Source organism: Mesoplodon mirus (genome assembly GCF_964341445.2).
Source record: "Mesoplodon mirus genome assembly, chromosome: 19".
Taxonomy (NCBI): Eukaryota; Metazoa; Chordata; class Mammalia; order Artiodactyla; family Ziphiidae; genus Mesoplodon; species Mesoplodon mirus.
In genome coordinates, this window is record NC_138995.1 from 48,341,851 (window position 1) to 48,356,728 (window position 14,878).

The window sequence follows — 14,878 nt, forward strand, 5'->3', positions numbered from 1 at the left end:
AGACTGGCAAATGGCCCCAGTGTGCTCCAGAGCTGTCCAGTGCACAGAGGAACGGCATATCCTGGGCCCTGACATCAGCCGGCTTGTGCCCTCTGTCGGGGATGCAGCAGGGGAGACAGTGGTTGAAAGCTGGAAGTGATATTCTCAGGATGTCCACCACCCGTGAGCCTCCTCCAGCGCCCAGAATAGCGCCTTCCTGTGGATTTCCAGCTCTTCTGAGACCCCTGCCATCTCCCAACCACAAATTCTCACAAAAGCCTCAGGCATTCAAGCCTCCCTCTGCCTGATGCCACGTGTGTCCTGGGCACTCCCTGCCCCACATGAGCTATTACACAGCAGCCCCTCATTCTGTAATCACCTCCCTAACAAACAGAAAACACTCTAGTCGCCGTTGTAAACATCCCTGGTGTGATTTATTGCCATCATCACAATATTTTGTTTGGAGCTGTAAACCTCCAGACATAAATCAAGTCATTAGAAGGAATGATGTTTAATCCTGCAGAAGAAGCCTCAGTGGGCTGAGCTGCTCTCACCCAGCCAGAGAACCATTCATTCTAGAGAGGATGGCCCCAAAGACACCAACATGGGCAGCCCCTCATCTCCACCGCACACAGGCATAGAAGGACAAGGCATGAGCCAGGTTGCTTTTGTTTTGTGGGATTGCACATTCTCAACTGCAAAGAGGTGCCCAAAACGCATGCCCAGTAATCCAGATAGGAGTCTTAATTCCGAAGGAAATGCACATAGCCGGGAGGGGCTGCGTCTGTGCCTGTGATCCGTGCTCATCGTCCTGAGAGCAGCTGCTGGTTGGACTTCAAAGGAAGCAGGAAGACAGCTCAGAATATCTTCTTCAGCTTTCTGTTCACAGTGGCCCTCGCCACCCTGTGAGCAGCTATCACACAGGGACCATGTTCTATTTGCAAAGCAGGCGTGTCTCACTCCCAGAGCTTTGCTGCCAATGTGCAGGCCAAGCCTAAGAGGAGAACTGAGCCTTGAAGGGAACATTCGGGTACCTCAGAGAGTGCCTGCCAGGAACCCAGCAGCCCCTGTGCCCCACCCAGGCATTACCCTGTGAAGGGTGCCTCTCAGAGTTAAGGTGACACCCCCAAAATGCTGCTGGCCAGAGGGACACTGGGGTCTCTGCTGCTTCGGCAAATTCTAAATACACATGACAATTGTGAAAATGCTGGATGATATTTCCAGTGTGTAGTTCTACTTAATATTCTGTGCTCAGAGCTAAGAGGGTATTGTTATGCAGTGTTATGTTGGCTCGTGTTTCAAGGATGTTGGAAGTTTGGGCTGGGTTGTGTCTAGACACTGTCTCCAGCTTCTATCTGCAGGCCTTACTCAAGTCTTGGGTCTCTGGTTCAAGATGAACAAACCCAGGGTGTTGTCTTCCCCCGCTGGCTCCTCCCTCCCCCTGGACCTCCCCCGGATAGCATTATACGGGGCACCCCAGACACTTCCCTCATCCTCAGCCCTCATACCCCTGACTCACCAAGCCTGCCAGCCCTCCCACCTGGTGGTTCTCCAGAATCTACCCTCCCCTTTCATCTCCCTGCCCTGCCTGCATTCAGGCCCAGCATTGCTCATCTACATTAGGGTTTAAGAATCCTGATCAGTTTTTCCTCTTCCTTTAGGCCTCCGGTTTCTGCAGGCCATTCCCCAGTCACCTCCAGAAAGACCTTTGAACTTGCAGCCCGCAGGGCCCCTCTGCCCTCCTCTTTTTTCTCAGCCATGCAGTCAGTGCCCCAGGATTGGTTACCTTTCGTGAGCTGGGGGCCGGGGACACAGGGCCTGCGGGTCTTTGCATGATTGTGTGATGTGGCTGTAGAGCCCAGCTTCAGCACGCTGTGAGGGAGCAGTGGGAGGACAGGTTTTCTGTGCTCCCCAGGGTGGCTGGGGATGCCATGGTCAGCCCCCAGCCAGCCAGGTCCACTGCTGGCTGGACCCCAGGGTGATGAGCTGGGCAGAGCCAAGAGCTGGCCAGACAGAAGGGAGAGTGAGTGGGTCTTAGCCAGCTGTCCAGGGAAGGTGACGTCTCCACAGCCAGCCACTGCCAAGGCCAGGATTAATGCCTTACCTCTTGGAGGACCCGGCCAAGTCCTCAGGCCGAAGACTTCCTGAGCTGCTGGTGGCCCGGTCCTTGGCTGGACCGACTCCACTTTCAAGGCCCTGCCTTGGGGTTAGGGTTAGCTGTGGACTGCAGCTCTCCAGACCCATGGCAGAGGACAGCTGGATTGACTGCCAGGGCCCCCTGCCCTGCCCTTGCCATCTGTGAGTCACCAGGGGCTCAGTTCTGCTCAGGGGCACACAGGATGATCCCTGAAATGCCACTGCCCCTCGGGGAGGCGGGGTGGGGGGTCCCAGTGGTGCTGGAGGAGACACTGGAGAGAGGATGGGCCTGGGAGGTGCTGGAGTCGGGGCCAGGGGCCCCTCCAGGCACGATCATTGGACAGCGTGACTGCCGATGCACGGCCATCTGGGGCGGCCCTCTGAGGATCAGCGCATCCGTCCCTGAGCCCCTGGGCAGCCCTTTGCAGTCTCAATTGCAGGAGCCCGACTCCCCCCTGGGAACCTGGAATGCCTCCCTCACCGAGCGGCCCCTGCAGCACGTGGGGGGCCCTTCAAGGAACCATCAGCTAGGACGGATTTACTGTTGTGGCTCTTCAGGGTATCGCAGGCAGCAGCTGTGACGGATCTGACAGCCACAGGCCAGCTCAGTAATTGATGCCGCGGCCAGAACGTCACATCCTTAAGCCGGCTTGAGCCGGCCTGATCATTATCTTGTGGCCAGGCCATCGCAGTAATGAGGCTGCCCCGCCGGCAGCCTCTGATGGCCTGACTCGGCTCCAGAGAAGGAGAGTCTGTCACAGGCCTGGGCCAGTCGGTGTTGTTGGCATTTTCCCTGAAAACAGGCAGCCCCTCAGTGGGGCCATCTCAGCCTCAGGCTCCAGCATGACTCACTCGTTTTTATTTTCTGGCAACCCCCAGCAGGAAGTCACCAATATTCAAGCCAAATTAGGCCCCTCCCTGCAGAGCTGGCTGCAGAGCAGTCACCAGGGGCCCCTGACAGCCAAACGGAAGGAACGTTACATCCATCCCATTTAACCTGCTCACAGTGACTCAGAGCCGGAGCCGTGGCTCCCCGTGGGCTGTGGACAAAGGCAGGACTCAGGCCAGGCCCACGGCCTGTGCTTCAGGTAATTGGCTGCATCTGCCCTGCTTTCTGTCCTCTGGAAAGTGCTGGTCCCACACCATCACCGACCCCAGAGAACCACAGGCCATGGAATGTGCCCCAGCTCGTACACATGCCCCTATCGTCCCTACTTCAGCTGCCCTACGGACATCTGCACTTGGGAGACCCACAGGCGTCTCAGTCTCAGACTCAGTGAGGATCTGCCCCCCTTCGCAGGAAATGCCACCAGCACACCCCTACTGCTCAAGCCAGAAGCCAGGGTCCCAGTCAGCCCCCAGGTCCTGCTGATCCAGGGGCCCCACTGGTGCTAGTCCACGAGGGCCCAACTCCACAGTTACATCAGCAGCTTGGAATCAGCCCCAGTAGGAGTATTTACACCACAGAAATCAGCAAACACTACAAGTGAGGCTCCTCCCCAACCCCACCGCCCACGGAGCCAGATGTTAAACATTTACCAGCACACCTCCTACTGCTGACTGTTCCTCCTGAAATATTCTTCGCACGTTTCCCCACTTTCTACCATCATCACCTGGGGCCAGGCCTCAGACATGTCCTGCCCGGACAATGGCAACATCCACGGACCAGCCTTTCTGCTCTGTCTGCAGCTCTTCATCTCAGAATCACTCGAATTCAAGATAACAGCTTTAAGCCCTTCTAGGCTCCCCTTGGGGCCTCAGGAGAGAAGTTAAGGATCTGCTACCTTTGTCGGGACCAAACGGCCCCTTTCTTGCTGGTCCTCCCTGCAGCCACCACGGTCCTGCCATTCCTGGACACCCTTCAGTCTCTGCATCTCTGCATTCCATGAGCCCTGCGGTCATGGTCAAGGCCATCGACCTCTGCCAGGAATGCCCTCATTACCTTCAGGTGTCAATTAATTGTCACTACCTAAGGGAGACTTCACCTGACGCCCTGGACTTGCTGGTGTCCCCACCACTTGCTGCCTGCCACGTCCTCCGTGACTGCCATCACACATGGACCCACTGTTCAGCGCCTCACCTCCTGTAAACTCCATGAGGGCAGGGCCACGACTGTCCCCTTCACGGCCAAGACGCCGTCACTGGTGCCTAAGACGCTGCCTGGCACATACAGTACTCAGTCAGTGTGGAGTGAATGGACAGACCGTGGTGGCCTGCGTGACCGTGTTCTGCCACCAGCCCCCACGCTGCAGGTGCCACCGGGGGCACCGTGACTTTGCCGGCGAGTGTCACGAGCTTGCTTCTTTCTCATCTGCAGCAGCATTCACTAGCTCCTGCTTATCCTGGAAAGGCCTGTGTGTGTTGAAGGAATACATAAAGGGAAGGAAAGGCATGGCTTGCTCTAAAGCGTGTGCCACGTGCTCTCAGACACCGTGCATGGACATGAACATAGCCTCCCCGCCCAGCGCAGGCCGCAGCACACAGCAGGAAGCACGCGTGTGTGCGGCACAGAGATGTGGTGTGATGCATCCCCTTGGCACACACGGTGTAGCAGCACGACGTACCAGGTCCTGTCCAGTGCAACGTGCACATGTGAGGGCGCAGAGCAGTGCGTGGCACGTGCGCTGGGGCCACACACACCCCCTGAACATGGTGGAGTCACCCCCAGGCTCTGACACAGGAGAGGTTCGAAGTGGGAGCTGGGGACCCCTCCTCTGTGGACAGGCGGGCACACGGAGGACGCTCAGGGACACCCCCACCCAACCAAGTGATGGGCAGATGGGTAGGGGTGGAACGGCAGGACAGCTGTTGGCTTTGCAGACCCTCTAACTGGCTGGTTGACTGACAGGCGGCTCCAGTGCTCCACTCTGACAGCTCCAAGGGGATTCACAGCCAAGGCTGAGCAGACAAGGAACGACCCAGTTGAAATGTGGATCCTAATCTCAGAGGCGAGGGAATGGAATCGCTAAACAAGACAAGTAGCGGTCTGAGCTGTCAGGTGCCCATCAGCCCAAGACGGGAAGATTCCCGCTTCCCTCCCCCGCAGACACGTCCCAGAGGTCCTGCGATCGGGCGGCAGCTGTGCTCAGGGAAACTCAGCAGGGGCGAAGGTATCCATTTGATGGGAATAGCAGGGGCCGGTGGCTTCTATCCTGTGTACTCTCTCTATGCCCACCACTGTGCATCGTTTCATTTACACGTTTGTGGAACTGGGAGATGGGTATTTTTATCCCATCTTCCTGGTGAGGAGACTAAAGTTTAGTGAGGTCAAGGTCACACAGCAGTGTTCTCGTTTTCTTTTTTCCTTCTTTTTAAATATGCTGACCCCTTGTTAAAAGCTATGACTCAGAGTGGAGTCTCTAGGTGAAGGGAGAGGAAGCCCTTGCTCTGGTCTGGGGCCAAAGGTGACCCCACTGTGAGTTTGGTTGTCTCAGAACAACTTGAAGAACTTCTCCCCACTCCGCAGAGGCTGAGGCAAAAGGACAGAGCCCTGCAGGGCCACCTGCTGTCCCGCCCAGGAGCATGTGTGGCCTGACCCCCACCTTTCCCCAAGGTCCACACTGACTACAGAGCCACCTTTTGGTTCCAGGAGCAGCCGGCACCTTCGTCTGGGGCCCCCAGCTGCCTGGAGCCCCATTTGCCTGCCCTGGGCCCTGGGGGCAGCAGAGGTGGCATGGCTGTGAGCTGAGTCCCTAGCAGAGAATTTAATGAGTTGAATTTTCCAGTGAACACAAGTGAGAATTTAAGGCCCTTTGGTGAGGCTTCTTCCATCTGAATTCTGTGCCTTGAGTCCAGGCTGCCCTCTAATTGCTGAGTTTTGCATCAAATCTGCATAAATTAACAATCCGCCCAGAGGAAGGGAGCAGCTCACAATGAGGCAGACAGAGGCCGAGGGGGCGGTCAGGAGGGCTTGGCCCTCAAAAGGGCAGAGCCTGAGCTGGTGGGAGAAGAGCCAGAGGGGATACAGCCACCGTGAGGACCCAGGAGCAGGCCCTGGCCAGGTGCCCCCCAGGTGGCAATGGGAGGGCGCCAGCTGGGTGTGTCCTATTTCCGACCACACAGACCCCACACAGCCGGGGTCGGGTGGACAAACCCTCAGCCAGCGCAGCTCCTGTCTGCATCCAGCTACTCGGCTGGCACCTGCCGCCCAGACACACAGACGCTTCTCAGGCTTCCAGACCGAGCTGGAGAAGCGCAGCCGGGGGTTGGTGGACTCCAGCCGGAACCCTGGGCTGCAGAGAGAAGCCCAACACCCGTCTCCCCTCCAGGGCCAGCTCTCAGTCCAGGCAGCCTCAGCTTGTTCACAAGCATCTACTGAGCTCCTGCTGTGTGCCAGATCTTGTGCCAGACTCTGTCTGACACAGTTTCTGCCCCAAGAACACGGAGAACTAACACAATCCTTCATTACTGATTGGACCACCCAACCCAGCAAGGGAACTGTTTTCTCACCTCCTCCAGGTTATCCCTGCCCAGTGCTCTGAAAGCCCTCTGAAGTCGCTTCCCCCCTGTTATGAATTGAATTATGCGCCTCCCCCCCAATAGGTGGAAGTCTCAGCCTCTAGTACCTGTGAATGTGACCATATTATAGGCTCTTTGCAGATGTCATCAAGATGAGGTCATTAGGGTGGGCCCGAATTCAAAACGACCAGACGAGAAGGGACAGGTACATAAGACAGAGCCATGTGAAGACAGAGGCAGAGGTTGGATCTGAATTGCCACAGCCAAGGAACATCTGAGGCAGCCAGAAGCTAAACGAGGCAAGGAAGGATCCTCCCCTTGAGGCTCCAGAGGGAGCAGGGCCCTGCTGACGCCTTCATTTCAGACATCTGGCCTCCAGAACTGTGAGAGAATAAATTTTTGTTATTTTGACATCAGCCCGTATTGTGGTACTCTGTTACAGCAGCCCTAGGAAACTACTACACCCTCTGTGAGGGTTAAGTGTATATGTCAGCTTGACTAGGCTGTGGTGCCCAGATGTTTGGTCAAACACCAGTCTAGATGTTACTGTGAAGGTATTTTTTAGATGTGATTACCTTTATTTTTTAATTTTTTGATGTGGACCCTTTTTAAAAGGCTTTATTGATTTTTTGTTACAATATTGCTTCTGTTTTATGTTTTTGGTTTCTTGGCCCCGAGGCATGTGGGATCTTAGCTCTCCGACCAGGGATCGAACCCACACCACCCCCTGCATCGGAAGGTGAAGTCTTTAACCACTGGACCGCCAGGGAAGTCCCTAGATACGATTACCTTTGCATCAATAGACTTTGAGTAAAGAGATTACCCTCCATACTGTGGGTGGGCCTCATCCAATCAGGTGAAGGCCTTAGGAGAAAAGAAGGAAAGAATTCTGCCTCCAGGCGGCCCTCAGACCCGAGCTGTACCATCAGTTCTTCCCTGGGTCTCTAGGCCATGGCCTGCCCTGCAGATTTCACCCATCCTCCACAACTGCAAGAGCCAATTGCTTCAACTAAACCCTCCTCCACATATACATATCCTATTGGTGGTTTCTCTGGGGGACCCTCATTCAGAAACCTTTCAGACTCCCTGCAGAGTGGGGCCTCGCAACTCCCTCAGGGTCCCTCCCCTGACCCGAGCAGCCAGCACATGCACCCTGGCTGCCGTTTCTCCTGCCAGCATTCCAGTCTCACACCTTGTAGCTCATCACCGCTCGCGTGAGGTCCTGCACACTGGCCAGCCAGGCAGGGCTGCCCCAGGGCATGAAGGCCTTTCTCCCAGTGCACATGGTAGGTACAGGATCAACTTATTTCTAATTGGGATATGGAAACAGCAGAGCAGGGCAACGGTGTTCATCCCACCAGATGCAACTGCCAGGGAATCTGGGGTGGGACTGATGCTTGGATGCAGGATCTTGCACTTGGGGCAACCAGGGTGCAGTGGGGGACTTGCCTTTGGTGTCTCTCCTGGCTCCGCCCAGCCTGGAACCCCTGGAGTTTCCTGGCCTGATGGACAGCACAGTTGGGTGTGGGGACGTCCATCATGCAGACTCAGCCGCCAGAAGAGCCAGGCTGTGGAAAAGGAGCCAAGGAAACCCAGCTCAATGCAGGAAACTCTGGGGACTCCAAGGACCACGAGTCTGAAACTTCGGACAGGGCAGGGACCTTGCACTTGCACTCATAGCCTGTGGCCCCTCCTGGCCCCTCCAGTTCTCTCCCATCTCTGTCCCTCTTTGTGGGTCTGACTCCTTCAGGACAGCCATGCCTTCCCCAAGGCTGCAGTGTTTAGAGTGGCAGGACCCTCTCCCCACTGCCCACCAGGGCCTAGGGCTGGAATTTGAGCAGCCAGAACGGCAGTCACTCTCCTCAAATGACCAACCTGGGGCTAAGAGGTCAAGGGCTCATGAGGCAGCCCTTTCTAGGCACTTGAGTCCTATTTTGACCCACGTCAGTGTCACCTGTCTACACAGCCAGACCAAAAGGCTGGTCCCTAGTCCCCACCCCCAGTGGGTCCTGGGCATCCAGGATTGGGACTTCTGAACTGAACACAGCAGGTCTCCCTCCTGTGATTCAGAGAGGAGTGGTGGGCTAGGGACCGTCCTCCCCAACAGCCCACATGCCAGTGACCCCCCCTCCCCAGCTCTGCTGCAGACCCAGGCTGCATGGCCTAATTATAGGGCTGGCTTCATCCTCATCAGTCTCTGCATCCCCTTGGCAGGCAGCCAGGAAGCTTCTTCAGCCAAACGCTCAGAAGAAAACCTTCAGCCAATGAAGGGCTCACAGTGTGGAGGGCGCTTGGCAGCCCCAACAGCTCACACCTTGTTTCCTCTCCCCGACGCTCACTGCTATCATACTGCATGTGTTTCAACCACTCTGCGAATCTCCTCTGTCCAGAGAGAGAAAGTGGTCGTTTATTTCTTTCCGATCAGGGGGATAGGGCTCCCTTACAGGTTATTAATTTTATGCTGAAGGGAGAGGACAGGTGACTCAGACTCTGAAAGCAGAGGCTGTGCATGACTGGCATCGGGGGTTCCTGTCGCAGGGTAGGCATGAGGGAGACAGGCGAGGTGGGACGCAGCATGGTGATACTGGATGGAAGAGAAGGCTGGGGGCATGGCTTTTATCTACCTCTTGGACTTATTTGGGGGCTGGGCAGGTGGTGTTATGTTGAGGCCAAGTCCCCTGTGGCACGAGTTCCGGGGGCTCCTGGGGACATTACCTTCCTGGTGGTGCAGCAGAGGCAGGGCCCTTCCCGGGCTGCTCCCCGGAGCTGTCCAGGGTCCTGAAGTGCAGCTCTCTAGGGAATGCGCAGGCCCCAGGCTCAAGATGCCCAAGGCTCCTCCGGGCCATCACATGCTCAGAGCTGGGGGTGGTCTCTGCTTCAGCCTTTATCTGAACAGTGTGTGAAAGAGCAGCTTCCTCCAAGAAAAAGTAGGGACACCGGGACCCTGGCCAGCAGGGCCATTTCCGTCCATTTCTGTTACATTTCCTTCCTTAAGTTTCTTTATTCCAAAGTGGCCCTGTGGGATAGGCTCACAGTCTGCAAACAAGCTGCCATAAGTTTAAGGGTCGCGAACATGCAACTGGTGGCCAACTCAGGCTCCACATAAGATCTGTTGTTGGGTTTTCCACTAGATAATTGTTTTTTTCAAAGGGGACAGTTGCAACCAGGTTGGCTTTGTTGGGCAAAAGTGGCCAAGAGCTCAGGAGACTCACCCAGCCCTGGGCTCTGTCCAGCAAGGACTTTCTCTCCAGGCTGTGCTCAGAGCTCTGGCCTGGCCTGCCTTGGAAACCCTTCAGGCTCAGAGCCCTCCTGTCCAGTCTGCACAGATGAAAACGGGTCAGACCTCACAGCCCACCACCCTCCAGGCTGTGGGGATAGAGCTGATGGGTGGTCGCAGCCGTAGGGGCTGTGACTCTGTAAGCACATCCTCATCTGACTTCACCTGCTGGCAAGATGTTTTTTTTTTTTTTTTTTTTTGGCGGTATGCGGGCCTCTCACTATTGTGGCCTCTCCCGTTGCGGAGCACAGGCTCCGGACGCGCAGGCTCAGCGGCCATGGCTCACGGGCCCAGCCACTCCGCGGCATGTGGGATCTTCCCAGACCGGGGCACGAACCCGTATCCCCTGCACCGGCAGGCGGACGCTCAACCACTGCGCCACCAGGGAAACCCGGCAAGATGCCTTTTGTAAGTGGCTCCTCCACCCCGTTCTTGGCCAAATCTGACACAACTCATTTGCTCCAGAAAAGAAATATAAATAAGCACCATCGCACCTTGACAAGTTGACAGGATTGACAAGCAGAGTAAATTCCTGTGTCTGAGGCTCTGAGGAGGAAAGGTGATTTAGCAGAGCCAGCTGCCATCAGAAAATAATTAAGGAAACCCGGCAGCATGAAGGAAAAGTGCGTGTGCAGAGGGTCCCTTCTGGTGAAGGGATCTGTGATCATTGGCTGCAAGAGAGAATTTGCACGTATCAGAGGGAAATGAGCTCAGGAAGCTCATGCTGGGGACTGCCACCTGGAGAGATGTGGAAGGGCGCGGGGAGGGGGGGCGGCACAGGGAAGGAGGCTCTGGGCTGAGAGGGGGACCCTTTGAGGGGCTTAATTCTAAGAGGTTCCTGCCTCAAGGTCAGGCACCCGCTGCTGACACCCCACCCCCTGAGGGGTGCAGCCAGTTCTACATGGAGCTTCCCCCTCTCCATGGAAGAGTCTGGAAGGCCTGTTTCAGGGCTCAGCCACATGCACACACACATAATGCACAGAAGCTGGGGGATGCCCAGGAAGGTGTGGACACTCTGCCCTTTGCCCAGGGAAGGGTCATCCTCTGGGCAAAGAGGTCAAAGAATAGTATTGCAGAGAAGAAAGATGCAACATAAGTTGTGCCTTCACCTCCACCTCTTTTGGGACTCAGAAAAGCTCCAGGCAGGCTCAGGGAATTTAGGTTTTCCAGCCCAGGGGTGACCTCACGTTCCCCCACTCTCACTTGCAGAAGAATGAAGGAGAATTGTGGGCACATCCTCAGACTGACCAGTATAAGGCTAGGGTCATAGCAGTGGCTGAACCTGTAAACATGGACCTCACAAGGAATCAGTGGAGTCCCTGGGTCAGGGACAGAGGACCTGGATGTCCCCTCGCCAGCTGGGCTCCAGCCACTGGACCTCTGCCGTGTACACAGAGACAGCAGGGGAAGTGCCTTCAGAACAATCCCCACCCCCAGCAGCAGCCAGAACTCAGTCAGGTGTGGTCAGCACGGCGTCCCATTGTGCCAGCTGGAAGTTGGAGCTTTCCACTTGTTTAAAGGATGGCCAGTTCTGACTGTGACTGTGGCTTTTGGCAAAGCCTCAGAGCAGAAATGTCCACTCACCTGGCACAGGGGCAGGAAGAACCCCGATGCCTCAGAGGCCAGGCTGGGATGGGGAAGGAAGCCAAGACTCCTAAATAGGCTCCCCCAAAGGAAATCCTCTTGTTCTCCTAGGACTTCCCCTGAAAAGGACCAAACTGGGACCAAACGGACCAAAGCAAAGCCCTCTCCTCGGGTCAAAGATTCGACTCCCCAGAGCTTATCCTGAGTGATAAGCGCAGGCAAATAAGCGCAGGCAAAGCACCTCCTTGGTGGGCAGAGCGAACAGTCTGGAGTGTGGCCAGTGATGCACTGATCTCTCTCCATTCTCCCCCTAGTCGCCAATAAAGGCTCACCAGGCAATCAGTCACTGTGCGGGCCTCTCTTCAGCCCTTTGGAGGAAATCAGGGTGAGCAGGATGAAGCCAGCTCAGCCCGGAACCCCAAGACCAGCTGAGATGGACAAAATCGCAAAGCAGATGCCGAGGTGAAGGAACTTTCTGGAGCCAGTGGGGAGGCCCAAGTCGGAGGGGAAAGAGTGTGTTCCACTCCCAGGCCTGTGTGCCAAGGTATGGGTACAAGTGTGTCCTCTTCAGGCACAGAAAGGCTAGAGCTAGGACAGGGTATAAAGAGAAGACGGACAGATCTTCCCGAAGGGCCCTTCCCCATGACTTAATGAAAGTGTGAGGTGGGGGCAGGCTGTGAGGTTCCTGGCTGCTCCACTGGGCAGGTATGCGGGCACCCTTGGGCAGGGTGCCTTCTGGACCCTCGTGATGGTCACGTCAGGAGGTGGGACACCCAGCAGCGAGCATCAGCTGGGAGCCAGTGGGACCAAGTCTCTGCTGCACTCCCACTCTCTGCATGGGTAGGAGAGTGGAGGGGCACTTGCACCATGCCATGCCTCTCCTCCCACCCCCCCGAACTGCCTTTTCCAGCCCAGGCACCCACAGTCAAGAGCCTGTAAGCAGGTCCCTGTGGACCACATGATACTTCCACCGCTAACACTATCCTCTCTGTTTGCTTTTCAGGAATAAAGTTCAACATCAGGCCACAGGAGCCCCACAGCGTGAGTTCTGAGAGTCTGATGAATCTCAGCATGGGCAACCTGGGGAAAGTTGGGGAGGGCAGGGAAGAAAATCCAGAGATCACAGTAAATCCATTCTTGGAAAGAAAAATGTGTCCTGTCTTTCCCAGGAGCCTTGGGAACAAAGCCTGGGACCTTGGCCCCATGAATTTCCCTTTCCCTTTGGATGGCGGCTTTGGCCTGTGCTGATAGAAAGAAGCGTTACCTCTGAACCTGGCTCCCCCAGGCCACCAGCTCCCCCTGCCCCTCGTCACCAGGAGGCTATTCCTGGGAGACCTGCGCCATCTTGTGGCCTAAATGACACTTGCACCTCACACCACGGCCTCTTGAGGGGAGAGGGGATTGTGGGGGCTGTTATGGGGGCTCAGACCAAAGGGATCGCGTCCTGCAGGGCCAGCCTGTCCCCCTCTCCATCACCTTGGAACAAACGCAGTCTACAGAGGGGTCAGGGACCCCGGCCGTGGCGAGGGCCTGACCTGTGTGACCCTCAGTGCCCAGCTGACCTGCCCACCCTGCTAACCAGTTCTCTTCTTGCCCCAGGACCTCCCATCAGGCAGTTCCCAGGATGGTGACTTTAAGGCACCCACAGAGAGGATCCCCCGAGACTTGTCCAGCGGGGCCCCGAGGGGCCTGAACCTACAGGTGTCCCAGCAGCCTCAAGCCCACCTAAACGTGGGGGCCCGTCTGCAACCCCGGCAGCGCCGCCGGCGACTGCTTATCAAGAAAATGCCAGCTGCGGCGGCCATCCCGGCCAACAGCTCGGCTGGTACGTTCGTCCGGCCTGCACCCCGGGCCCTGGACGGCCGTTGGGTCAGCCTTCACCAGAGCCAGCAGGAGCGCAAGCGGGTGATGCGGGAGGCGTGCGCCAAGTACCGGGCGAGCAGCAGCCGCAGGGCGGTCACGCCCCGCCACGTGTCCCGCATCTTCGTGGAGGACCGCCACCGCGTGCTGTACTGCGAGGTGCCCAAGGCAGGCTGCTCCAACTGGAAGCGGGTGCTCATGGTGCTGGCCGGGCTGGCCTCGTCCACCACCGACATCCAGCACAACACCGTCCACTACGGCAGCGCCCTCAAGCGGCTGGACACCTTCGACCGCCAGGGCATCCTTCACCGTCTCAGCACCTACACCAAGATGCTCTTCGTCCGCGAGCCCTTCGAGAGGCTGGTCTCTGCCTTCCGCGACAAGTTTGAGCACCCCAATAGCTACTATCACCCCGTCTTCGGCAAGGCCATCCTGGCCCGATACCGGGCCAACGCCTCTCGGGAAGCCCTGAGGACGGGCTCCGGCGTGCGGTTCCCCGAGTTCATCCAGTACCTGCTGGACGTGCACCGGCCCGTGGGTATGGACATCCACTGGGACCACGTCAGCCGGCTGTGCAGCCCCTGCCTCATCGACTATGACTTTGTGGGCAAGTTTGAGAGCATGGAGGATGATGCCGACTTCTTCCTGAGCCTCATCCGCGCGCCGCGGAACCTGACCTTCCCGCGGTTCAAGGACCGGCACTCGCAAGAGGCGCGGACCACCGCACAGATCGCCCACCAGTACTTCGCCCAGCTCTCGACCCCGCAGCGGCAGCGCACCTACGACTTCTACTATATGGACTACCTGATGTTCAACTACTCCAAGCCCTTCGCAGACCTGTACTGAGGGGCGGGGCCAACCTGCCGTGGGCGGCCCGGCCCCGCCCACTCACCTGTCCCGCAGGGGCATCCCACGCTCCGTGGGTTCTCACCTGGGAGCTGAGATGTATCCAGAGCAACAAGGCTCTGAGGAGCCCTGCCTGCTGGGTGGTGCAGGCCCTTCAGGGGGGCACAGAGGCCCAGGCCTTGGATGGGGACCCTGGCCGCTGTCCCATACCCACTTCCATACTCCTCAAATAAGGAAGATGCTGGGGGGGTGAGCTGGACACCCCAGCAGTCCAAGCTGCCCATACCCAGCTCTGCCAAGAGTCAGGATGACCAGGGAAGTCTGAGGCCCAGAGGACAAAGGCCCCGGCTGTAAGGGATTTCCCGCATCCCTTAGCCATTGCCTTGTACCAAACCACAGGGTTTGCAGCTTTTCTATGACCCAGGGGGGAGGTTCCCTTGGAATGAGGTTCCAAATAAAGCACATGGTTTCCAGAGCAGCCGTGTCCATACTCTGTGCGTTGGTGTGGAAACACAGGGGCCCTTCCCCGTGCTTTCTGGGGCTCCTTCTCTCTCCTGAGGACAGCCTGAGCCCCGCGCCTGCAGACCCCGCCCAGGCAAGCGCAGGGCACGAGCAGAAGGAGCAGCATACCCAGCAGCTCACCTGCAGGAGGCCAGCAGTGTCTCGCCTCAGGCTCCCAGGGCCAGGTCTCCATCAGTAGGGTCCTCCCGTCTTGGTACCGGCACGTTCATCCCCAAA

At 57.3% G+C, this 14,878-nt stretch overlaps 1 protein-coding gene across 2 annotated transcripts in view; it reads left to right on the forward strand.

Moving 5' to 3' along the window:
- Window positions 1-14,140, forward strand: part of CHST8 (carbohydrate sulfotransferase 8) — a gene marked incomplete at both ends in the record, with an annotated part of 67,245 nt that extends 53,105 nt beyond the window's left edge. Inside the window, 2 exons of one of the 2 annotated variants that reach the window (XM_082607648.1) lie at window positions 12,438-12,475; window positions 13,034-14,140. In XM_082607648.1, the coding sequence (XP_082463774.1) occupies window positions 12,438-12,475; window positions 13,034-14,140 (1,145 nt within the window). The remainder of the gene's footprint in view (window positions 1-12,437; window positions 12,476-13,033) is intronic. The other variant, XM_082607649.1, reaches the window with a different exon arrangement.
- Between the last annotated feature and the right edge of the window lie 738 nt (window positions 14,141-14,878).